This window comes from Sturnira hondurensis, unplaced genomic scaffold (assembly GCF_014824575.4).
Source record: "Sturnira hondurensis isolate 20B ecotype Veracruz unplaced genomic scaffold, ASM1482457v3 Scaffold0004271, whole genome shotgun sequence".
Classification (NCBI taxonomy): Eukaryota; Metazoa; Chordata; class Mammalia; order Chiroptera; family Phyllostomidae; genus Sturnira; species Sturnira hondurensis.
The window spans coordinates 4,383,182-4,409,405 of NW_028076902.1; the positions used below are offsets into that span (position 1 = coordinate 4,383,182).

General features: G+C 43.3%; 1 protein-coding gene across 1 annotated transcript in view; it reads left to right on the forward strand.

The window, feature by feature from the left end:
• Positions 1-7,585: 7,585 nt before the first annotated feature.
• The window catches only part of BMP6 (bone morphogenetic protein 6), a 181,952-nt gene continuing 163,313 nt past the window's right edge, over positions 7,586-26,224 (forward strand). Inside the window, exon 1 of the mRNA XM_037045380.1 lies at positions 7,586-9,055. Within this exon, the coding sequence (XP_036901275.1) occupies positions 8,419-9,055 (637 nt within the window). The 5' untranslated portion in view covers positions 7,586-8,418. The remainder of the gene's footprint in view (positions 9,056-26,224) is intronic.

Below are 26,224 nucleotides of genomic sequence, written 5' to 3' on the forward strand. Positions count from 1 at the left end.
GCCCAAATAGTAGTTTCTACTTATTTCTGAACTATACCAAATGAATCTTGTTAAGTAGATTTGGCTTTTTCAGGTAAAAGGAATGATCAGCATGTACACATCGACAGGGAGAAGGAGTGGCCACACTTGTTATGTAGCCATTATAGAAAGCCATCCTGGAACTAAGATTTTATGATGGATAATCAACTGTGGGTGTTTATCCAAGAAAGACTCCAAGGAAGACTCCTTATCCACGAAGGCTGCTCCTGACCCACTGAGAGATACTTGGTGGCCTGGATTGGGGTAGACCCTTCTGCCCCTCCAATGGCACCAGCAGGGATGATGGAAATCCCAACAACACCAGATAAACTACACAAACCAAAATAATACCATAAAGGCTCTGAAAATTAAGTTTCAGTTGGAACCATGGCCCATAAAAGTAGTCCAGGACCTGCATGCTAAACCTAAGCAGGGTGACTGCCTGATAAAATAAAAAATTTAATGGGACCCAGAGACTGTTAACATAAGAGAGAAAATGTCCATGACACAACAAAGAAGAAAAAACTCATCCGTCATACCAAAAACCAAGGAAATGTCAACTTTAATGAGAAAAGTCAGCTGACTGAGACCCAACAGTGAGGTCAATGAGCTATTGAATTTTTTGCACACTATCCAAATCATCAAGGATTTAAAAGCAGCTGTCACACAAACACTTCAACGGTCAATTACAAATTCTCTGGAAACAAATGAAAGAGTAGAAATCTCAGCAAAAAAGTCAAAGATAAAGAAAATCGCATGGGATTTTTATTTAGAGTGGATTTTTATTTAGAATTAAGAATTTTCTGTGTGGGATCTAGTAGAGTGGAGATAAGGAAGAAGGAGGGAATCAGCGAACTTCAGGACACCTCAGTCAAATGTGCCCCATCCAGAAAAGAGAAAACAGACTTAAAAAAGTGAGCAGAGCCATTAGCTATTATGAATCTAATTGGGATAAAAATATTACTTTATCTTTGGCAGAGGAGGCAGCCAAACTTTAATTATTACATTCTAAGATGAAAGGTATTGGAATGTTTTTTTAAACCTTTTATTTTATTTTATTTATTATAAATCTGAAGTTGCAAAGATAGTATGGAAAGTTCTTGTATATTCCATCCTCATTGTTTCTAATTGTTATGATACATTTGTCACAACTAATGAATCAATATTGAAGCATTATTATTAACATAGCATACTTTGTTCAGATTCTATTTGCTTTCCTCTTTGTCTTTTTTCTTCCTGCTCCAATACACCACCCAGGATACCACATTTATGAGTCCTTTTTAAATTAATTTAATTATTAATGACCAAACTTTATATAAAGAGATTTTATGGTCAATGTTGAAACCATTATGTTATTACACAGGGAACCTTTGTGCAAGGCTACCAGGTCTTGTCCTGAGTTGTTCTTGGGTAGCAAGTCCTCTGTTGACTTTGAGCGGCTCTTACAGTACAGTGCTGGTGGGGATTCTGGGTTGGCTAAAGCCCCTCAGGCTATTCCTTGACAGGCACTAGGGCATCAGCACTGTTTTCCCCAGTCACAGAAAATTCACACTCCTCTCCTAGCCTGTGCAATGGGGGAAAACCATGCTTTTCTGACCCCAGACTAGGGGAGAAGTTGTTGGCGTATCATGTGACGTTTGTACATTCTCTTGGCATTGGGATCTGCCTTCAAAATGTCCAAAACCCAATCATTTTTCTCTTTCCAATGCTTCTATCTGAGGTCCGTATAAACCCTCATCATCTCTGACTGGACATTAACACGAGTTCCTTAGCTCGTCTTCTTGATTCTTCCCTGTCAATATAGTCTGTTCTCAACACAGTGGCCAGAGAGATTCTCTTAACATTTAAGTCAGCTTACAGAACTGTGATTAAAACCATACAATGATCTGCCCATCTCATGCTTTTTGTTGGTAGTCATGATAGTCACTCACTTGTTTTTAATCAAATTCTTTATTGTGTCATAACATATATGCAGAAAAGTGTACAAATCATATGTGTATCACTTAATGAATTGTTAAAATGGACCACTTCCCTATAAACATCACTATCTGGTAATAAAATAGGCCAACTCTTGGGAAACCTCCCTTGGTTTTATTCAATCTTGACTTCTACTTTCCTTGCCTACAAAGGTAACCACTAACCTGACTTCTAGATTAGTCTGGTTTTGAATTTTATACTAATAGTGTTATTTCACATGTGACATTTTCCCCACAACACTATGTTCGTGAGTTTTATACATATTGTTGTGCCATCTTATGGTGCTTTTTAAAAGCTGAAGACTTTACAAGAAATGTACGTGACGTTGGCCCCCAATTTCTATCCTCTTTGGCCTTCTGATATAATTTCCTGCTATCAGTCTCTCATTCCTCTGCTGTAGTCACCACCCTCCTTGCTCTTCTTTCTGCCCTAGAGCCTTTGCATGGTTTCTATGGTCTAGAAAGCTCTTTCCCGGGAGATCCTCATGGCTGCTTCTTGTTAGTCTGCCAGGTCTGCACACAAGTGCTGCCTCCCTGGGAAGCCTTTCCTGACCATCCACCTTCCTTGTTCCATTCTCCACAGCACTCCTCACCACACTACGTATGTATTAGTTTCCTGTTGCTGCAAAACAAAGTACCATACATGTAGTACCTCCAACAACACAAACTTACTACCCCACATTTCTGTGGATCAGAAGTTGGGCAGGCTTGGCTGTGTTCTCTGCTCTGGGTCCCTGCAGCCTGAAGTCAAGGCGTCAGCTGCCCAGGGAGTTTCTTATCCAGAGTCTCTGAAAGATGATCCCCTTCCAGGCTCATTCAGTTTGTTGAAAGGTCCCTGGCTTCTTTCTGGCTGTCTGCTGAGGTTTGCTCTTAGCCTCTAGAAACCACCTGCATTCCCTGGCTGGTGGCCCCTCAACTTAAAAACCAGCAAAGACAAGTTGAGTCCCACTTGGGCCACATCTCATCTGCCTTCCTTTTTTGCTTTTAAGGGCTCTTGTGACTACCCTGGGCCCACCAAAATAATCCAGGATAATCTTCCTGTTTTAAGGTTGTCTGTTCAGCAAACTTAATTCCAGCTGCAAAGTCCCTTTTGCTATGTAATGTAATATATTCACAGGTGTGTAATAGTGGCGGCAAAAAGCATGAGGGACAATGTTCTGCCTATCACAATATATTTTCTTAGTTATTTCATTTGTTGTCAATATCCTCTTCTTAGAATCCACGAGGGCAGGGATCTCTGACTCTTTGTTGCCCCCAAACCTAGAACACTGCCCTGGCACACAGTGTGCATTCCAATATTTGCTGAATAAATGAATGCATACTATAGTTAGTGTCGACATCTGCCCTCCCTCTGATAAACATCTCAAACTTCCTTTTTAAAAGATGGCCTTGACCTTCCTTTTAACCTGAGTTTGTCCAGTCGGTGTGGTTTCCCCTGCCTCCCCGCCCGCACAGCGGGTCATAGCTCTGCTAGTTAAGTATTGGCAACATGACAGTGTCATATTTTCATGGAACCTCCTAGCTGACACACAAGAGACACATCCAGGACATGGGGTTACACCGGGGGCCACAGAATGGAGCAATGTTCAGAGGCCAGCACAGGCTATGACGCTTCAAACACTACTCAGTGTAGCTATGACTCAGTGGAATACAGTTCTTCAGGGATAGTAGAGCTAGTCATGGAAATGTGTTAAGCATTGTTTTGCCCAGTAATTAAAAAACAAGACTTAGTCTGCACCTGTCAATTATCTAATGAAAATTTAAAAAATTGAATTACCTGGATGTTTTCACATCCAGACTTCATTTTAATAGTATGCTGACAGCCTAAATCCTAGGATAATAAAGATATGAGCTTGTGTGAAAAGTGTGAACCATACATAAGTAACAGAATTGCTATTTGGGTTATAGTGTGGAAAAAAAATCTCTGGAAACAGGTTTATGTATTAGTTTTTCACTTTGCCACCAGATGTCCTTCATGAGTAGGAAAATATGATGACTCGAATGATATTTTGAAGTGTGAATACCCAGCATTTCTGAATAGTTGACAGTGAAAGGAAAGTGTGAGTGAATGTAAATGTTACCACAGGCTTTGGATGAGGCACATATTTTGAAGGCCACCTTACAGGTGTAGCTTTCAGAAGCAATATTTATTTAACTCTCCAATTTTCATTTCTCATACTCTACAAATATTTACTTTACATATTCCCTTTTTACTTGACTCCAAATTGGTATTTTAAAAATTGAAGCAAATTATTATATTTAGAAATTAATACTAGGAAATACCCAACTCCTTACATTAACATTAGAGACAAAAATGTAGTTGTTTTAAGTGGAGTTTTCCCCAAGGATTCAAGGTGACCAGACCTCAGGCTTTTTGACACAAGAGCAGCATGGCCAAAACACTTATATGTTAAATTAATTCTAAAAGCAGCAACTAACATCTTCAGGAGTGTCAGCTGAAAGGTGCCAAGGTTTGTTTTCATATAAAATCAAAGACTGCAATTGCATTTTATTGCTAATAATATAATTCAAGGGAAAAGCATAGAATATTTAACATATCAAATTAAAAAACAGCATCCTTTAAAAACAAATTATTTAGTCACGTGTGTTGTAAATGTATAATAGAAACCTTCATAATATAAAAAAAAACAAGGATAATTGCTGCTTTCAAAAATTTGTTGTGAACCACCGTGTGCACTACTGAACACCTGGGTATGGGATTCTCACCCCAGCCCCAGTATCACCAGAGGCATGGGATGAACCTGTGCTTTATAGTGAAGGTTCTTCACTCCATTATTAAGGGGGAGGTAGTGAGACAGGCAACCTATTTCCAGAAAACTGACAGCCATCTGCATGAAATATCAGCCAAGTCCCCAGATGTTTGGTATGGATTGGCTCCCACATCCGGCTTCTTGACCCAGTTCCTCCTCTTTCCACCCAGATGTTTTGGTGACAGTTACAGAGAACTTAATGAAGCTGGTCCAGTGCAGGGGAAGGAGAGGCAATATGTTGGTGTCCTGCAGGGGGAGAAGTTACCTCTGATTTTTCTCCAGTCGGTTCACATTCCAGCAAACTCCCAAGCCAGGACCTGTTCCTCTCCCTTCATGCAACCTGGCCTGAATCACGTCTGTTCTTTGTCCAGCTCCCAGTCCTGAGACGTCATGGGAGTGCAGGTAGTGTGATGGGGATGGCTCACAGAAACAGGGAGTGGGTGAAGTGGTGGTGAGGGGTTCCTTGCCCACCAGGAGTTCCGATTGGCTAAGAAAAGCAGTGGTCCCAAGTTTTGAGGTTATTACAGTTTTAGAACTGCATCTCTTCATCTTTTTTGTCCAAAATGGAACCAAGGGCATTTCTGAGTGTTTTTCTGACAATCATGAGCACATGTTTCGAGCATATCCTCCTTTGTGGCCCTCAGTTGAATGTCACTGTCCTTAGGATCATTTTCATAACTCACTTCACATGTTTTTCTTTCTGGCTCTTCACAGAGTTCTGTGCTCTTCTGTTCATCACCAATGCCCCCCCTTTTCTAGAACTACACAAGAATGGAAAGACCATATGGGCGAGGATGGGGAGCCCATGGCAGACCTCAATCAGGGTTGCTGCTCAGATGTTTTTAATCAGTAATAAATAGCTAAGTGCTATTTTGGACCTTTGTCATATAGGTGCATCTACCTCTTACCAAGTAGCTGAGAAAATGGGGTGACTGTGTGTGTGTGTGTGTGTGTGTGTGTGTTACCACCAGATCATATATGCATTTACAAAAGGTGAATAGAGATGGGTAACAGTCTGCTTCTGTGTTTTAAATGGTCTAGCGCTACCTAGATGCATTTGTTTATCCTCAGGTTTTTTATGGTTTTCCTAGTCCTTTCCCCAGTGCCCTTATAGACTGGAACTGCTTTTACTCTGCTTAAGTATCACTAGGAAGCTTGAAAAGAAGGTGAGAGTAAGTTTGAGAAAAGAGGAACTTGGAAGAAAGCCTACATATACTTACTGAGATTTCAGATCCTCTGGTTAGAAATCTTGGCTGCTGTGATTTTATGCACTGCAATGATTTTATGCTCCTAACAAGTCCCACACAGAGAAAGAGGTGATGTAGGCTCTTGAATTCCAAGTGTCCTAGCATCCCAGACCAAGTAGTGTTGTATTCTCTTTTCAGATGGAAAGAATCCCTGCAGATGGTTAAAGACTGGCCTCCAGTGTTGCTGAAACTGTCTTGCCTGAGCTCAATGGCTATGGGACATCTGAACAATTAAGGAGTGTCTTAAAAGTCCACTCTGTATGGGCCAAGACAGAAGGAGAAAGCGCAATCTGATGGATGATGGGATGGTGAGAGGTAAAGACCCTGAGCCATGTAAAAACATATTATTTGAAATAAGATAAAAATACCAATAAGTTTTGAGTTGGCAGAAATCCCACAATCTCATAAAGTCCATGAATCCCATATTCTGGCTCTCAGTTGTCTTGGACTATTGAACTAAGGTTGCGAGATTTTTGTTTCCTATTCCAAACACTCTTCACCAGGTAAAAGATCCTAATGTTTTAAGTGAGTTTGCCCAGGCTCCATAGATTGCTGAACATTCTTGGCTAGTATAAAGCAAATAAAATTTGCATCCTGAAAGGCGATGGTGGTGGTGGTGGTGGTGTTTGGTAGAATGAGCAGTGTCTTTGACTGATAAGTGTGACTGTCATGAAAGTAAAATATGTGTTTTACAAACTTGATCTTGTCTAATGCTCACAGCAATCTGAATTTCAGGGCCCTGTCTACCGTACTGAACAGGAACATGCCAAGTTTCTACTTTTTCAGGAATTAGCTTTACCACCTCGCCTCAAGTTTTATTTATCTGGCATAGAGTATCCAGCATCTACTGTATTTCAATACAGTAAAATGCAATGTTAACAAACTAGAAAAGCATTGAAACATTTTCAGGAAAGTTTTTTGGGGGGGCTTTTTAATTATATACATGACTACAGCCTCTTTTTTTGGGTGCTAACTTAAGGAGCCAAACCAAAGACCAAATGAAGAGATAAGTCAAAATATTTGGCACATGCCTGAAGCCTCCAGACACTGGGTCTGGCTTATATTTGGCCCTCTCTATGGCCAGTTTGTGAGCAGCTTCTAGGAGGGTGTGTCCTAACTTGCAGCAGCTGCCTTTGAAAGCCACATGTCCACTAAAAGCCTATTTTACATCAATAAGAGAAACTAAGACAAGAATGGGAAAACTATCACTTTTTGGTTCTTCCTCAATCCAGGCAGCATTGATTTAACAGCTGTTTTTTCCTCTTATTTAGTTAATGCCTCAGTTTGTGTGATCCTAAAAATAAAGGTTCACACTGAGGTGCCGATCAGGTCGTTTTCACTGGTGATGACTTCTTCGCCTTTGCTGCCTCGTGGTTCCTTGGGTGCCTCCGAAAATTCTACGTGCACTTGAAACCTACGCGCAGCCCAGGCTACGCTTCACGGGAGACAGGGAGTGAAAGGAGGGGCGGACCTCTTTAAATACGGGAGAGACGAGCCTCTCCATTGGCTGCCCGCCTGTCCGTTACCCGAGAGGGCGGGGAGTCCAGTGGGCTGGAGTGCGGTACCTGAGCGAGAAGCGCACCAGAAAGCCCACGTTGGCTGCTGCCCGGAGCCCAGCGTGGCGAGGCGGGAGACTGAGAACCAGGCGCCGACGCTGCGGTCACTGCTCCGCACACCCCTCCGCTTCTCTCTCATTCTTTCTGTGAGCTGAGTTTGGAGGGCAGCCGGGAGAGCACCGAACGGAAAGGAAGATCCTTGCAGCCTCCGCTTGGGGAATAGAGCAGCACGCGGAGATTTTGAGGGGCAGCGACCTTGCCGGAGGGCGGAGGGGCGAGGATTTGGGCGTGAGAAGGGAGTTAAGCCTCACGCAGAAGGTTGGCATCTCCGGACTCCTTGTCACCACAGCCTGGGCTGGCCCTACGGCCGGGTAAACTTCACAGCCGCTCGGCGATCCAAGGAAAGACGCGCGCGGGGATGCTGCCCGGCATCACCTCGAGCTGGTGAGCGGTCCCACCCCCTGCCGCCCGGTGTCCCACTGCGCGGGCCGCGAGTTAGCGCCCGTGACCAGAGAGCGAGGCCGGAGAGCTGCCGATCCCTGACCTGCCTAGGACGAGGGCGCGGGCCACAGCTCAGCCCGGACTCTGACGCACCTGGCCTGTACCTTGCACTTCTAGGGACCTGCGCGGGAGTGTGGTTCTCCTGGAGATCTCCCCCTTCGCCCCCCGCCCCCCGCATCCTGGGCAATTGGGGGCGACCCAGTGGACCATGAGAGATAAGGACTGAGGGCCAGGAAGGGGAAGCGAGCCTGCCGAGAGGTGGCGGGGGCTGTTCTCTCCAAGGGCCACAGCGGCAGCACTCCGGCTCCACGCCTTTCGGGGCCCTCGGGGCCAGCCCAGCCGGGCGGGAATGCTGGGGCTGGGACAGAGGGCGCAGTGGCTGTGCTGGTGGTGGGGGTTGCTGTGCAGTTGCTGCGGGCCCCCTCCGCTGCGGCCGCCCCTGCTCGCCGCCGCCACCGGCCGAGGGGCGCTGCTTGTGGATGGCGGGAGCCCGGGCCATGCGGAGCAGCCGCTGTCCTCCTCCTCCTCCTCGGGCTTCCTCTACCGCCGGCTCAAGACGCACGAGAAGCGGGAGATGCAGAAGGAGATCCTCTCGGTCCTGGGGCTCCCTCACCGGCCCCGACCCTTGCACGGCCTCCAGCCTCCGCAGCCCGCAGCACTCCCGCAGCAGCAGCCTCGCGGGGAACCCCCTCCCGGGCGGCTAAAGTCCGCGCCGCTCTTCATGCTGGATCTCTACAACGCCCTGTCCAACGACGACGACGACGATGAGGGCTGGCCGTCGGACGAAGAGAGGCGGCAGCCCGGGCCCCGGAGAGAGGCCAGTGTGTCCCAGCCCCGGCAGCAGCCTCTCGGAGTGGCGCACCCCCACAACCACAAGAGCCTCCTGGCCCCGGGACCTGGTGGCAGCGGCACGTCCCAACTGACCAGCACGCAGGATAGCGCCTTCCTCAACGACGCAGATATGGTCATGAGCTTTGTGAACCTGGGTAAGGATCTGGGGTAGCGTACAACGAGAACAATCCCCGTTTTCCAGTGTTCCGGGCTTGGGGCTGTGCAGGCTGAGAGGGTGGAAGAGCCCTTGGCGCTCTAGTGGGGGCTGGCGAGGCGGGAACGGGAGAATGGGCGGGCCACGCTTCTGCCACCTGCAAGGTGACGCGTGGCTCGTTCAGCCCCTGTAGCCGCAGGGGAGGCGGCGCACTGGTTGAGGTGCGCTCTGCAGGTGCGCCTTTGCGGGCGGCCGGAGCACATTCAGAGTGATTTCCCCAAGAGTGCGCGGCTTGGGCCACGTTAAACTGTAAGAGAAGGTCCGGCCTGAGTTAGTCAGTTGGGAACCAGAAGGCCCTTCGACACTCTTTCCCCTCCTGTTTCCTTTTGCACCCTTAACGCTCTGAGTACCGGTTTCCCCACCGGGACTTGTAGGTTGTCCGATAGCAGCTGATAGCTTCGGAAGCTTTATGTGGTTGTGTTAAGTGGCATCTACGGAACTGGGGACGGAGGGTTACAGAGGAAGGTGCCTACAAGGGCCACGGAAGGCGCTCCAGTTCTGGCCCGGCGGGGCTGGCGCTGGTTTGAGACTGAATCTCTAGCCCAACTCCGGGGTGACCAATCCAGTATGTTTCTCATGCCTATGGCCAATGCCCCCAAAGGCTGAACTTCTGATCAACGCTGCCCAAGCCTTATGGGCAGAGAAAGTGTGCGGGTTAGGGGGCCCGGCTGGACGCTGAGCTGGTCTGAACCGGTTACCAGGCAACAGAATGGAAATTCAAGGGCGGCTAAATCGAGCTCCGCCACAAGTGTCTGCGGCAAACCCCGTAGCCTGCCCCCACCCCACTCCCAAGTTTTCTAATCTGTAAATAAGAAGGCGGTAAGGAATGCTCCCCCCGCCCCCGCCCCAGTCAATGCCGCCGATTTGTGCACTTCTTCGTTCATAAGATGGTTCAGTTTAACGTACACAAAGGGATGGTGGGGACGCGCTTTCCACCGGAAAAAAATTAGGGTGCAGTAGCCACGCCCGGGGTGGGTGCAGCGCCACTGTAAGGTGCGTCTCCGCGGGCTTCCTTTCCCGTGGGACGCGTGGCTCTGCCCAGCCCCAAGTGGGTTAGCAGACTCTTCCCAAAGAAGCACGCACGTCGCCAAGTCAAAGGCCTCCGTCCGTCATTTAAGGACATTATTTACTTGAATGACTACCAGGAAAAATATTCTGGCGAGTTCTTTACAAATCTATCTGTAGGACGGTCCTTAACTCCGCTGAATTTTAGGGGAAGAAAGGGGGCGCGGGGGGGTGAGGATGTGCAGCAGTATGATTGGCATCCGAGTGGTGCAGAAGTCCTCCTGGGAAATCCATGAATCAGAATCTCACAGGCACAAGGCCTGCCAATCCTGCTGCTTGCAGTGCCACGGGTTCTGATTGGACGAGAATTTTCACAATTTATTGGAACCGTATCTAAGGTTGAACTACTTCCAGGAAGCATTCTAAGGAAATTCTCCTGAGAGTCAATAAAATTTGGGGGGCGGGGTACAGAGGACAAGCGCTGTTCCTTATTCTAACATCTCTGATTCTTCCGCTTAGTAAATTCCACCTCTTGCCCGCACCCTCACCCCCTACCTACCCCATATTTTCCTGAAGGTCTTGGGGAAATGTTTTATTGCCTCTCGTGGGTAGTCCCAACCTGGACAAAGTGGAAGCAGAGGATCTTGTTGTAGTCTGCGGAAAAACAGTTCCTGAGTTTGGACTGTGATCATCCATCCACCTTGGCTGCCCATTAGCACACCTGAGGACACTTAACAGAACTAAGGGATGCTAGGGCTTCTCCTTGCGGCAAGTAAGTCAGAGGCTTTGAGGGTGGTCGCTCTCCCTTCCCCTCCCTTTCTCTCCTTCCCTCTCTTTCTCAGTGCCTCAGGCTTTTTTAATGTGCCACCATGATCAACAAGCACTGGCACAGGAGATTCTTGTGTCTGAAGGAAGTCAATAAATCATCCAGTACGTGATTAAGAGCAGTGTTTCCTTATGTTAATGGCTCCCAAGTGGTGCTACACATTTGAGTTAACTGGGTGCTTAAAAATCATCTAGATGCCCAGGTGGTATCCACATCAATTCCATCTGAAAGTGTGCGGTAGAACCCAGGCCTCGGTATTTTTAAAGATCCCCAAGGGATCCTAATGTTTGGGAACTAGTGCTTTCGATGGTATTTGAAATTGTGAGAGATGGCCTGAGGCAAGTTTATAAAGTACCCTGACATGTACTGTGTTTAGTGACCTCCAAATTCTCCTCCTCCCTTGCTTTTCTGACCTTCCCTGGTCTACAGGTACACATGGCTTCTGAGTCCCACTGCTTGAAGTTGGCTGTCAACTAATCCTGCTAAAGTGATGGTTTAACAGTGTCTCCCTAGGGATACTTTCATTTTTTCATACAGGATTGTTAAAGATCCAAAAAATAGCACTGAAAATTTTCATATTTCAAGAGAATTCAACAATACTAGTGTTAATTTCAATCCTTCCCTCCCTCCCAGGCTGATGTGGAACTGATAGAAATTCACGGGTAGAGAACTCTGCCCCAAGCCCCCTATGTCAAGCCACTGGGCTTTCTGACTGTACGTTGTAAGTACTAATCTGTAGATCCAGGCCTGGACTCCACCTGGGTACTTGGAGGAGAAAACCTTTCCCAGATAAGTGGAGCTGAAGTCACAAAGCCATGCCACCTGCTAGTCAAGCAATTCTGTTCAATCTTAATCCACTTTTCAGTAGGAAAAGGGGATTCATAATAAGAGGCTAAAATGGCTCTGAGTAGAAGGATAGTTCATTTGAAGAAAGTAATTGCTTAGCAATGTGGATTCTTTAAATAAGGATGTTGGGAGAATTCCACAGATTTCCTAATCTGTGTCAATGGCATGTTAGCTGATGCATTGCATGACTTTTCTATTAAAGAGCCTACAGGAAGATCCATGTTACAGTTTTGTGTTTTAAACTACTCTTACACCCATTGAGTTAGATAGATTATAAACTGGAAGTATAAGGGAAACATAGCTATAAAAATCATTGTTCCCTGGGGCTGAGGAATAATTTACTGATGAAATACATTTAGTCCTGGCTGGTGTGACTCAGTGGATTGAGTGCCAGCCTGAGAATCTAAAGGTGGCCCGTTTGATTCCCAGTCAGGGATGTGCCTGGGTTGTGGGCCAGGTCCCCAGCAACCGATCCATGTTTCTCTCACACATGGATGTTTCTCTCTTTCACTTTCTCCCTTCCTTTCTTTCTCCCTCAAAAATGAATAAAATCTTTAAAAAAGAGAAATACATTGAAAAAACCCTGATCCTTGTCAGCTAGAGTGACTATCAGGAAGTATGCATCAACAGCATTAATTTCTCTTGCATATCCCAAATGCTGGTCACTGTTGTTTGTGCTGACTGTTTTAAACTCCCTCCGGGTGAACAGGCTGGGGGTGTGTAACCTCCTGAGTGCTAACTGGTTGGTGTGCAGAGTGCTGGGGGAAGCTGGTGTACTCATGAACCTGCATTCAATCAGGGCCACAGATGCCATTTCCTACTTGTTTTCTAATGCTAAAAATGTCTTGGCAGCCTAATAAACAAGGCTGCCAATTTGGTGACCTTGGAGGAATATCCTGAAATACCCTTCAGCTCTTAGCTCAAAATTCACCTTCTGAGAGAACTTTTCTCTAACCACTTTACAGTGCTCCCCCCATCCCGCCCCCAACTCCTTCACCATCACAGCACCCTGTTTATTTCCTTGGTTGCACTTATCACAAGGGGTATATATTTTTCTCTTTAAATTTGCTTAGTCATTTATTTGTCACCGCTCTAGGATATCAGCCTCAAAAGGCAACCAGGCTTATCTACTCTTGTAGGGTAAGTTCCTAACACAATGCTGAGCACATAAGAGCTGCTTAATAAAAATTGAGTTAATGAAAACATAGGCATATCTCTTACTTAAAATTTATATTTCACTAATGTGGTGATCATTTAGAGATGGTACACGTATAAGTAAATAAGTGAAGACATTTAGGATATTGAGGTTTCATGGTATTTGATGTCTATCATATGCTTAATTAACAAACTTCTTTGGCATTAGTTACCCATATGTATATTAATTTGCATTATGCACTACATTTGAGACCAGTGCAAAGGCTTCTTTAAATCTCTGCATTTCAGACTTCATTTATTTATTTTGAATTAATGAGGTGTTGAACTCCAGATGCTAGGATAATATAAAATAAAAAACTCAAATTATGCTCAAAAAGGAGATCAGTATGTATTAGTACAAGAAATTAGAAACTTGTACTGAAAATACTGGCACTCTTCCCACAAAATTACTCTAGGGAAACATAAATTAGAAGAAAAATGGAAATATTCCTCACTTATATGTGTAACCAGATACACTATATTGTCTTTTTCTCATAAACATAGGATCAGTGGTACTATTTTTCACGTAAGCTGCCTGTACTTATGAAAGAGGGTTTTTAATTTTTTTTTTTTTTTAGATTTTATTTATCTTTAGAGGGAAGGGAAGGAGAGAGGGAGAGAAACATCAATGTATGGTTGCCTCTCATGCGTCCCCTGCTTGGACCTGGCCTGCAACCCAGGGATCTGCCTTGACTGGGAATTGAACTGTGATCCTTTGGTTTGCAGGCCTACGCTCAGTCCACTGAGCTACACCAGCCCAGGCTGAAGGCAGGTTTTTGTTAGCAGCAAATGAACCCATGCCTGCAAGCTACTCACAGCAAAAATAGTTTGGAGAGAGTAGTTCAAAGAAGAATAGATTTTTTCCTAAAGAGATTTAAAATAGTAAATGTGAAATTCAGTGGTATTTCAACAAAAAAAGTTGTACAAAGTGTTCTTAAATGCAGATCAAAGGGCAAGCAGATATCATTGTTTAGACCTCAGATGGTGTTTCCTCTGGTTGTCCTTCTAAGAATGGGTATAAATCCTTTTTAAATATGCTGAATCATGCTCAGTTCCTCTTCTGAAGAGCTTACCTCTGATTTGCATGGACAAAAGGATTCTCAGTGGTACAGCGAAGTAAGTGAAAAATACCCCTAAGGGTCAGCATGTCATAATTCTGTTTCATCACTGTGCGTTCTGAGTTAAGCTACTCTAAGTATTGGGTTTCAAATTAATATTCTACTTGAATACGGTGGGGGGAGGGAGTGGGTAGGTGGCTGAATATTAGTATCAAAGGTAGTAGAGCAGACTCTTAAAGATCACAGCTCTGTCATCTTTGCCTTACCTCACCTGTTTAAAATGCTGAGTTAGAAAAGGAAAATAAAGAGGGTTACATTTCTGGGATAATTAATCAGCTTTCTGAAAGTTTGCTCCAAGTCAGTTGTCCACTCTCTGCTTCCTATCCTGTATTTAGAAATGAATTAGTCCATTAGTAATGCTTAATTTTTCCTTAACTTAAAGCCATTACAGTTTTCTCTTAGTTTTTCTATTGTGCGTCTTATTCTCTCTCTCTCCCTCCATCCTCTTTGAATTTTAGTCACATCGTTTTACTGCTTCCATCAGTGGAAGGAGAGTAGACAATATTTTACTTCAATAATTATGTTCCTGATGAGAAGCTTCTATAAGTATCTGAATAACAGAAGTAGAAGTCAATATAGAAACTCCTTAAGACAGCAACAGTTTGCAGAGTCCCCATGCATGTGAACAGCTATTACACGTTAACCTTTCTGTCCCATCCTCCCCGAGGCTCTTGCTTAACCCAGCCACCAGCTGGGTCACCCAGGGGCTGGTATGGGGCACAGCTGCAGTCTTCTTTTGTGTGCCCCACCAAAAGCTGGTGAATTCTGTTGTCCTCTGTTTTCATCATGACAGTGAAGTTGCTTTTATTCAAACATTGTTTTCCTCTCATAAATCCCCTCACCTCTTCTTCAACAGTCTGGCTCCCATCTCTTTCCCAAAGCTTGCTCCCTGGAAACTTGTGAGCCAGAAAATGGCTCCGGTGTCACCCAGAATACATGGAACCGGTGACACTTGTATCAAGGAGCAGGAAAACCATTCCTGTTTTAGTAAAAATTAGAGTTACTAAAGAACCAGGGCTATCAACCTCTAAAGTTTTTGAGAATGCCAGAAATTACCAGAACTTTAGAGTTGTACCTGCTAATCTTCTACCACAAGCATTAGAAATAAATGACGTTGTAGTTCACTGAAGTTGATTGGATTTTTTTGTTTGATCAGTGGTGTTTTGAATATATTGTTCTCCACATTTTTTCCTCCACTGTAAACACCTAGTATTTCAGCACCCTTATGGATAAAGTTAGACTCTGGAGATGGCTGAGGCCACAGCTACCTTCCATAATGTTGTTTTTCTGGGAAACGTGCCCAGCAACAGACAACCCATTTTTATGTTGGGCTTTCTCTATCATTGATAGGAAGTTTGAAATTATTGGTAAATTTGCATTATTCATAGATCATATAATTTAGAGCTTTAAAGGTTCTTGCATGTCATCTAGCCTCTTGTGTTTGCAGTTAAATGTTACATTTATTCAGGATCAGTTTCTCTTCGCTGCTGTTACAGCGGAAGGCTGAGGGACAGCCAGGAGGACCACAAAGAGATCCTAATGCATCAGGGGAGTAGGACCATGGGGTTATTGGTCAGGCCTGAGCAGATAACTGAGGAGTAATTACAAAAGCATACAAGAGCACAGCCTTGGGGAAAAGCCAGGATTACCAAATCTGGACTTTCGTGAGTTTTCTGTTAGTAGATAGCATTCTCTTCTAGAACTCTGCTTTTAGGACAGAAAAAAGTATGCATATCTATAAACATCTGGTATGTGGAAGGATTGTTGACCCCAAAGAATTGTTTTCTGCTCTGAAAGTGAGTTGAAAACCAGAGTGGCATTGTTCCTCTGATGTCCGAAGGCACGGATTCTCTTCCTGCCCTTCCCATGCCTATTATTAAAGAGAGTGGGTCCATAATAGAGATGATATCTAAATTACATCAGGTAATTCCTTGATAGGTCCCTGTGGTTTTGTTATCTCTAACTCAGTCCCCAATGACTGGGTCGAAGACACTCCTTCAAACATTTTCGCAGAATGAGATTCTGGTTCTGAGTGGGAGAGTCTTCCTGGCTTTCAGGTTCCTGGGCACACGCCCTTGATTACTGATCCTGCTAGATAGATTGGGATTGTCCTAGGCCTGAAACATCCTTGCTCTGTAGTGCTGGTTTTGTGTTCAGATTGTTTTCTCATCATCCGAGAGCCTGGTGGGGCGGGGACAGGGGCGGGGGAGGGGGAGGCACGGGGCACGGGCCGGGGAGGGCAGTGGCTCACGGCAGGCAGAAAACTGTGCCCCAATGCAGAGCCCCTGCGCCCTCTCTGTGCTAAACTTTGATATCCGCCCGGATCCTTATTATGACTCTACTGCCACTTACCCTTTTCACCTTTTCCAGAATGTGACTTCCAGCCTTAAACATCTGCGTTTGTTGATTGTTGTTCCTGTGTTTACAGTCTTGTGGGTTTCCTGTACATGAACACAGGCTGGCAAAAAATTCTGATTTGTGGATCAGCAGAGCATAAACTAACCATATCATTGGTGTGAGCTATTTTATGTGCTGATTCGGCCTGGAGATTTTTATAATCAGCCTGGCTTAATCTCTGAGACCAGTTATTTTCTCTCCCTTCATTGAAATCTGTGAATTATGTTTAAATATTCTGAAAACAGAGCTTTGTAAGCTATAAAATTAAGCACTAAAAGTTTTTCTTGACTTTGTTTTTTCCATATTTTATTTGAATACCCATATCAGAATAAGTTAAAAACAGAAGCTATGCCTTTAAATTTTTTTTATTTTTTAGAGCAGTTATAGGCCCACAGAAAAATTAAGTGAAGGGTACAGCCATTTCCCATATACTGCCTACCAGGAACAGAGGAGTCTCCCTTCCTAGTAACATCCGCAGCCTGAGTGGGACATTTGTTACAATTGATGAGCCTGCATTAATACGTCATTATCACCCAAAGGCCACAGTTTATAATACAGTTCATTATTGGTGTGAGACATTCTATGGGCTTGGACAAATGTGTAACGACATGCATCCGTCCAGTGACAGAGTAGTTTCACTGACCTCAAAAGCCTCTGTGGAGAAGCTGTACCTTTAACTAGAAAAAAAATCAATGAAAATCTTAAAATTCAAACTATGTAGAGTTTGGGGAAATAGAAATAACATGCCTTTGTTGAGTAATATTTTGTTTCTGGTATTTTACCACATCAGTGTATAAATGAGTAATTTTGTTTGAACATGAGCACCTTGTTTTGTGCTTCTGTGTGTAGACAGCAAATCTAGTAGAAATCTCCCTCTCTCTCTCACCTAGGAGTTTAAAAATCTTTTTTCTTCCACATACTTTCCGTGAGGTGTCTGTCACCATAGTACCTAGACAATCCCTCAGGCAGAGAGATATGAGCGATTAAATTTCTCCCTGGCTTGTGTCCTGTTTGATCCGTGCTCGGCAGGATTTGGGGGAGTGAAAGAAAGAAGCCTGAAGAATGAATAAGAATTATAAAAATTCTGTGCTTGTAAGTTATTGAAATTTGGGGAGTTGGCAGGGGAGGGGTTAAGTATTTCTTCTTTGTTTATGGAAATGTATATTGAAACTTAGCGTGAGTTTTGGCTTGAGAAACTCACAAAAATACCTTTTACTGGCCCCAAAGGAGGGATCAGAGGACTTTAGAGGTTTCCTCAGGAGAGACTGTTTAGATCAGATTAAAACTAAATTTATAAAGACTCCATAAATCCAGAGGTCTTTGTAAGTGATGTATAGATTAGGCGCATTTGCTTTGAGCTGTTTTCTATGAGAAGGCCCTACACAGATTAGTGGTAAATAGATGGGAAAATGCTATAATGTAAGGAACCAACATGGTAACTACAAAGAGTACTATTGAACATATAGCTAGCAATGTATTTGCAATATTGGGGAACTTGTGAGCGTTTCTTCACAAGTACTGTACAGGTGAGATATGACTTCTCCCTGTCAACTATGATTCCAGTTAAATTACTCACCTCTTATGTCCTCCCCTCCCCCTCCCCCTCTGCAAAGGTGACACCTCAGAAAGAGGGAAGAGCTTGGGCCATGTCAGTTACAGGGGAGGCTTGAGAAGCTCAGCTTTGTTTCATGACATCTGCCTTAGTATGTGCTGTGGTTTAACCACCTCTCTGACAGGATAGATGTTGACCTGAGCCAAGAGTGAAATGGGCTAATACTGAGAGGCACATAGGTGCCTTCAGCTGAAGGTATTAGGAGAGTGGTTTCTCCCAGAGGACTGTGGAAAAGACCTTTGCGTTTTTATGGTGTCTATCTAGGGCAGAGTCCCTTAACACCAGCTTTGGGAACTAGTCCCATAAATGTGGCACCTTGGTTATTCCTTCTACTTAGTTGAGGTTGTTTGACACTATTGTTACACACGCATATGTGTAGTAACAGAAGTTACTACAGAAGATGGGGATACCAGCATAGCTACAAGGATGTAGGTGGTCCCCAGTAGAGGTGAGTTTCCTTCTTTCTCTCTTGCATTTCCTTTCCTTCTTCTCTTCGTTTTCTACCATTAATACATTTGGCAACTCTGTGGCATTTATTTCCTCTTTTACATTTGTTCTTTTGACGTAGTGTTGGGGGCTTTGGTTATTCTTAATCCAACAGAGAAGGTTGTACTCATTTCATGAAGCCTGGTTTATACCACCAAAGTGACTCATTGCTCACTGGAATGGTTAAGTAGCTGGTTTTCTTGATGGTTCTAGGAAGTGCTTAAGGCCTATTCAATACAGAGTTGTGGAAAGAACACATGTTTAAGATTCAGGAAGCTTGAGTCTAGCCTCTAGTGTTAGTATTATCTCCTTTTATAATATCTTGTTCAAGCCACTTAACCAAATTTCCTTTTCTGTAAAATGTGAGTATTGCATTTTCCAAATAGTGTTTCACGGAGCATGACCTTTCCAACATGCTCTGTAAAAGAAGATCACAAAAGCACTTTATGCCATGTTCTTCTCTTTTAGATTTTCAAGTCTATTAGCATTTAAAGTCCTCACAAGCCCAATGGTAAAGAAGTTTTCTCTCTTGTTTTAATAGTTTTTTAAACTTACTTTTATTCTGTAACCCCTATTTTCTGAAACACCCTTGTGTCAGACCCAGGCCTCTGCTCCCACATCCACTCCTGATCCCCAAGGTGAGACCCCACAAGGCCGTGTTTCCAGGTGATTCTGCTCTTCTGTGGGTCCAGCTCTCACTGGAAGGGCTGCCCTGCTCCACCTTCCGCTGTGGCCCCAGGCTTTCTCCTCCTTCCTGCTGGTGGAAGGGGCTTCCTGCCGTTGTTAACTGTGGGTCATGCTAGTCCATGACCTGGTTGGCTGCTTGGCTGTCCCACTGTTATGCCACCAGCTCCCTGTATTAAATTCCCTCTGCTGTGAACACTTGCAGGGCGTTCTCTTTCCTTGGTGGGACCCTGATTGCTATGGCCTCTTAATTCCCTGCAACACAGTAGAGAAACCCCAGACTGTATGATGCTCAGAAATCAGTTCTAAGAGTGTTCCCTGTTGTATATCTCTGAGTGATTATTTTTAAAACAGCTTTCTTGAGGTATAACTGACATACAATAAGCTGCTTATTTAAAGTGTAGAATATGATAGGCTTTGACACATATGTGTATCTGTGAAACCATTGCCACAGTCAAGTCAGTTGAGTACATCCAGAGTTATTCTTTTAACCAGTTGTCTAAGCCAGGAAATGAAATAATCAGTCCTAACACACAGGAAGGGCAGTGAAAATTCCCGTCTTTCATCAATGCCATTGCTCTTTATGCTTTTCTTACACAATTTGAATATCCTTAAGAATGGAATTTGGTGAAGATGTTTGTGAATGGTTTTCTTGGATCAGAGAACTCTGGGCTCAAGCCTGCTCTTTGCATTTGTGACTGGCCATTATCCTATATCTCATCCCTATATTTATTTTAGGAAATAATAATCAAAATAGGCAGGTATCTTTTCTAATTTTGAGATCAAGCATCTGGGCATTTGGGGTTGCTAGTGATGCTATTGGGATCTTGTGACATTAAAGTTTAAAAGATTTGATCCTTCGGAAAAATTGCAAAGAAGCTTCCCTGTGATTTTGTTTCAAATTCTGGCAACGTAGGTAGGACACAAATCCAAAAAATTTACAAAAGTAGATTCCAATTTACCCTCAACTTTTTCGCCTATGCTTATCCTTTTCCAAATGTTCTGTAAGCTTAAGTCAAAACTGCATTTTTTGCAAGAAAATTATTGCGTAGTTTTGTGGCCTTTTACCTTGAAGAGTGACTGATGTCACTTATTCTCTATTATCAACAAGGCAAAAACAGACTTTTTAAAAAAATTGTATTTTTAAAAAAATTTTTAAAGATTTTATTTATTTATCTTTAGAGGGGAAGAGAAAGACAGGAGAGAAATATCAATATATGGTTGCCACTCGTGCATCCCCTGCTGGGAACTGGCCTGCAATCCAGGCATGTGCCCTGACTGAGAATCGAACCGTGATCATCTGGTTCACAGGCCTGCGCTCAATCCACTGAGTTACACCAGCCAAGGAGAGACTTCTTTTTTTAAGAAAATATTTTATTTAATTATTTTTAGAGAGGGGAAGGGAGGGAGAAAGAAAGGGAGAGAAAGGTCAATGTGCAGGTGCCTCTTACTCACCACCCACTGGGCACATGACTTGCAACCCAGGCATGTGCCCTGACCAGGAATCGAACCAGCCAGGGCAAAATCTGAGACTTCTATAGCTGCAAATTGATGTTAAACATTAGTGGACAGTAAGATAGGGGAGAATTTGGAGACTTGTGGAGAAAATTATTATTTAGAGTAGCATTACTATTCCAAATAACACCCAAATAACACTTTTCCAAATAACTATTAGTAGTTATTCCAAATAACTACTAATAGTAGCATTACTATTCCAAATAACATCCAAAAATCTGAGCTATAGAAGTCTCAGATTTTGCCCTGGCTGGTATGGCTCAGTGGATTCAGTGGCCTGCAAACCAAAGTTCGCTGGTTCGATTCCTGGTCAGGGCACATGCCTGGGTTGCAGGTCATGTCCCCAGTGGGTGGTGAGTAAGAGGCACCTGCACATTGACCTTTCTCTCCCTCTCTTTCTCCCTCCCTTCCCCTCTCTAAAAATAATTAAATAAAGTATTTTATTTTAAAAAAGAAGTCTCTAAATAATAGTTTTGTGAAGTTAATTCAGGGAAGCTGCTCTCTCTCCTTTCCATCCACTTAATCCTCTCTGCTTGCCATCTGATCTCTGTCCCCATCACTCTGCTGAAATTCTCATATCAGAGGCAGCTAATGACTGTTCTGAGTCTTTACCCTCTACTCTCCAAATCACCTTAACACTCCTTTCTCCCATGCTGTATAATCTTTCTAAGAAATTTTCTCCCTAGCTTCTGTAATGCTGCTTGCTTACTTTCAGTTCCTTTTCTATCCCACAGATCGCTACTGTATTTTGGGTTATTTCCTAGAAAACAGCAAACAATTTGAGAGGGTTGGCATGAGGCACTAGGCCTACACATGGAACTGAGATAGGCATGGATTTGAAGTGGAGGGAGAATGTCCAGCCACAGGAGTGAGGAAATAATATACAGCCACCAAGTATGGTGAAGGGCAGATGCCAGGCTTTTGGGTGAACCCCTAGAGAAGCTCAGGGGCCTGGTTAGGGTGGCATGGATCATGGTGATGGAGAACCCAGCAGCTGGTATATTCAGGTGGCCAATGTCAACTACAAGGAAGTCCTTCAGTTCTGAGCATATGTTTTCCCCCTCTTTTGCTAACTCGTGTATTCAAAGTGTGGTCCTGTCCCAGAATTACTAGAAAAGTGAAATGGAATAAAACCAAATGCACACAAAATCAAGCCTCAATTTTTAATTATTAGATTCCACTGATATAACACTATCAGTTAAATTGCTACCAAACTGTATAGGTAGTTTCCATTTTTGTACTTATTTTATTGCAGACTAGTTACAGAGTTTGTTGATCAGCACGGACCTTGCCTATTTACTCACATGCAGTTTTGGACCTGCCCTGACTCTGGATTCTGTGTGGGGATCTCCATTTTTAACAAATTGGAGATAAGAGTGGTGACTAAGGTTTGAGAATCAGGGTGCTAACTACTCAGGTTCAACTTCAATCTCTTACCTCACTTCCACATCTAGTCAATCACTCCCATTCTCCCATCTCTTTTCTCCATTTTCTCCCCAGTTTCCCTAATGAGGGCTTTATGTCTTGGCCTTGACTTTACACCAGTCTCCTCTACTGCCAGTCTGCCTTTGCATCAACATCAGCTGGGTTTCTCTGTAGCACAGATGTGATCTGTTATCCACCCTTGTCCATCGCCTTCATTGGATCCTACTTTTAATTATCTGTTACCTTAATGGCCTACTGCACAGGTGGCAAACACAAGGCCCCAGGGCTGAATCCGGCCCTCCACCTTGTTTCTACCCTGCAGCAGTGCCAAGCTCGCGCTTCACTGTTAACAGGTAATCGCATTCATACAGTCCTAAAATTACATTCCACCCTTTGAAGGCAACCGTGAGGCTGATGTAGTCCCTAGTAAAAATGATTTTGATACCCCTGGCCTACTGAGTAAAGCTAAGATGCCCTCTGACTTCCACTCCCTTTCAATTTCAGTTCCTCTACTCCTCTTTGTATACATATCATTCAGCCAACCGACTGTGCTCCACAATTTTCTGGCCTCTTATCATAATTTATCCCATTTAAATCATGCAGTTGCCCACTTCCACGTTCTCAGTTCTATCTGCTCTTTAAACGGTAGCTCAAATGCCAGTTTGTCAAGGAAGGCTTTCTGAAACTCACCACATGCCACGATTCTTTGCAAGAACACTGACTTTCCCTAGAGCAGAGCATCGCAGAGTGGCATTCTCCTTTCAGATGTATGTGTGCAGATGAGCTCTGGGTGGCTCAGAGGAAGGAGAGGGGAGCCCTGAGTTCCAGCTTTGGCTCTGCCACCCAGCTGCCGTGTGGATTTGGGCAAATCGTCTCCAGTACCAACTTCTCTGCTTCTTCATTATTTAATGCTTTATTTATTGTGACACCACCTCCTCCTCCCCTCCCCCACCCCGTACCTAGCAGGGTGTCTTACAATGATTGATACCCAGTTTCTCTAAAATAAAGTAAAATTGGTGTGTGCTGTCTTCTTTCTCTCATGACAAGTGCCATCAAGCATTTCGATGAGGGAATTATAAACTGTGAAACACTGTGCTAATGTGAGGAATGCACCTCCATTCACAGTGGTAGTTATAAAAAGAGTCATCGCCTTCACCTTACAGGGTTTATGTTCTGTTATTCTCTAGATGGGTTAGGAAAAAAAGGCTTCAGGAAGAAGAAATATTATTTTCCATCTATCTGATGTCATGATGACTTTAATAAGTATTAATAGGAGTCAGAAAGGAGTGCTGCTGAGTCTAAATTTAAATGTCCTGGTTGTGCTGTGCAGAAAAGCTTGCATGCGAGGAGGCACGACTTCTCCTGCAGGTGCCGATCCAAAATACCTATCTTGTCAGCTTCTACATTAGGCTGGCTGGCTTGGCTTACATCTCGAAGGTGTTAGACATTCTGTTTACATAAGGGCTGAGGGGGTGACATAATGTCTATTGAAGCAAAGTCACTTAGCTCCCCACTAGGCAACAGGGAGCATTTAAAAACCAAAAACAGATCAAAGTAATGGGCAGGGTTGAGATACCCCTACCCAGGAGCAGAGCAGTCTGGCCAGGGAGGGGGTGGTCTCTTGGTTGGTTGCCCGGAACATACGTGCATTATTGCCTCACTGTACTTCCAGACCACTGGTGAAATGAATCAGGCAGAATTAAACTCTGTGCAGCCAATCCAGAGAGACTCCTCAAGTGGGGGCAAACATGTCCAAATAGGTTGGAAAAAATGTCAACTGAGAGTATGCACATACAAGATGTGATGTTTCTCTTTTTATAGACTGTTAGAAAAGTTGTTTAAAATTAAACAACTCTTCAGTACTTAAATTATGTGTAATGAGACAGGTAGGTCCTGAAACAGAGAGCGTTTTTTCCCTTTTTCCTTATCCCATTTAAATTTTGCTCTCCCTACCAGAGTATGCAAGATATAAACACTTTCATTTCCAGGATATATTAGCTTTAGCATGGAGGAAGGGGAGAGATGGAGTTGATTGATACAGGCCACAGAAGTACCAAATCTAGTTCTCATTCACCTTTTATTTGATGAACTGAAAAGCTGTAGCCAAGGGAAATATGAAAATAATTTGGGACTCGTATTTTTAAGTATCATCAAGTGATAATCTTTTGTATTTTATACTTTTTAAATATATGTAGTTGTAGAGGAAGGTATATTTACAGCATATATGACTTTTATAACCCTAACCCCAAGTAAATAGTTTTTTGTGTTTTTTTCAGCTTTATCCAGGTGTCATTGACAAATAGAAATTGTATATATTTAAGTTGTACATCATGATTTGATATATTGTGAAATGTCACTACAATCAAGCTAATTAACATATCCATCATCTCACATTGTTGCCATTTTCTTTCCTTTTTTGTGTAGTGAGAACACTTTAGACCTACCCTGTTAGCAAATTTTAAGTACATAATACAGTATTGTTAATTATATTCACCTTGTTGTACATTGGATCTCCAGAACCCACTCATCTTACATAACTAAAACTTTATACCCACTGACCAATATTTTCCCTATTTTTCCCTCCCTCTCCCTACCAAGGCCATCTATTCTTTCTTCTATGAATCTGCTGAATTTTATTTTTTATTTACTTTTGTTTTTTGTTATATTTTACTGATCATGCTTTTACAGTTGTCCCAATTTTTCCCGCTTTGACTCCCTGCACTCAGCACCCCCACCCCCTCAGGCAGTCCCCACACCACTGATCCTGTCCATGGGTCAGGCATGTAAGTTCTCTGGCTGCTCCATTTCCTACACTGCACTGTACATCCCCATCGCTGTTCTGTAACTACCTATTTGTATTTCTTAATCCCCTCACTTCTTCACCAATTCTTGCCCTCACCCCTCCCATCTGGCAATCACCAAAATGCTTTCCATATCCATGATCCTGTCTCTGTTCTTCTTGTTTTCCTAGTTTGTTTTTTAGATTCAGTTGTTGATAGGCATCTATTTATTGCCATTTTATTGTTCATACTTTTGATTGCCTTCTTTTTCTTCAATAAATCCCTCTAACATTTCATATAATAATGGTTTGGTGAGGATAAACTCCTTTAGATTTTTCTTGTAGGCAAGCTCCTTATCTGCCTTTTAATTCTAAATGATAGCTTTCCTGGGTAGAGCAATCTTGGCTGTAGATACCTGCTTTTCATGATTTTGAATATTTCTTGCCAATCCCTTCTAGCCTGCAAAGTTTCTTTTGAGAAACCAGCTGACAGTCTTATGGGAATTCCCCTGTAAGTAACTGCTTTTCTTTCCCTGCTTTTAAGGTTCTCTCTCTATCTTTAACCTTTGGCATTTTAAATATTGTGTGTCTTAGAGTGGGCTTCTTTGCATTCATCTTATTTAGGACTCTCTGTGCTTCCTGGACTTGCATGTCTATTTCTTTTACCAAATTAGAGAACTTTTCTTTAATTATTTTTTCAGATAGATTTCCAATTTCTTGGTCTTTCTCTTCCTTTTCTGGCACCCCTATGATGTGAATGTTGGACTGCTTAAAGTTGTCCCAAAGCTGCTAACACTATTCTTGGAGTTTTTCATTCTTTTTTCTTCTTCTTCTGATAGGTTGCTTTTTGCTTCCTTAAGTTCCAAATCATTGATTTGATCCTTGGCTTCATCCACTCCACTGTTGTTTTCTGGTAAGTTTTTCTTTATTTCAATTAGTGAATCCTTGGTTTCCGATTAGATCTTTTTTACACTGTTGAGGTCCTCACTAAGTTCCTTGAGCATCCTGATAACAAGTGTTTTGAACCTGCATCTGGAAATAGATTGCTTATCTCCATTTCGTTTAGGTCTTTTTCTGGAGTTTTGGTTTGTTCTTTCATTTGTGTCATGTTTCTCTGCTCTTTTTATGAGCCTCCCTGTGCTTGTTTTTGTATATTAGATAGAGCTGCCATGACTCCCTGTCTTGGTAGCATGGCCCAATGTAGTAGGTGTGCTCTAGGGTAC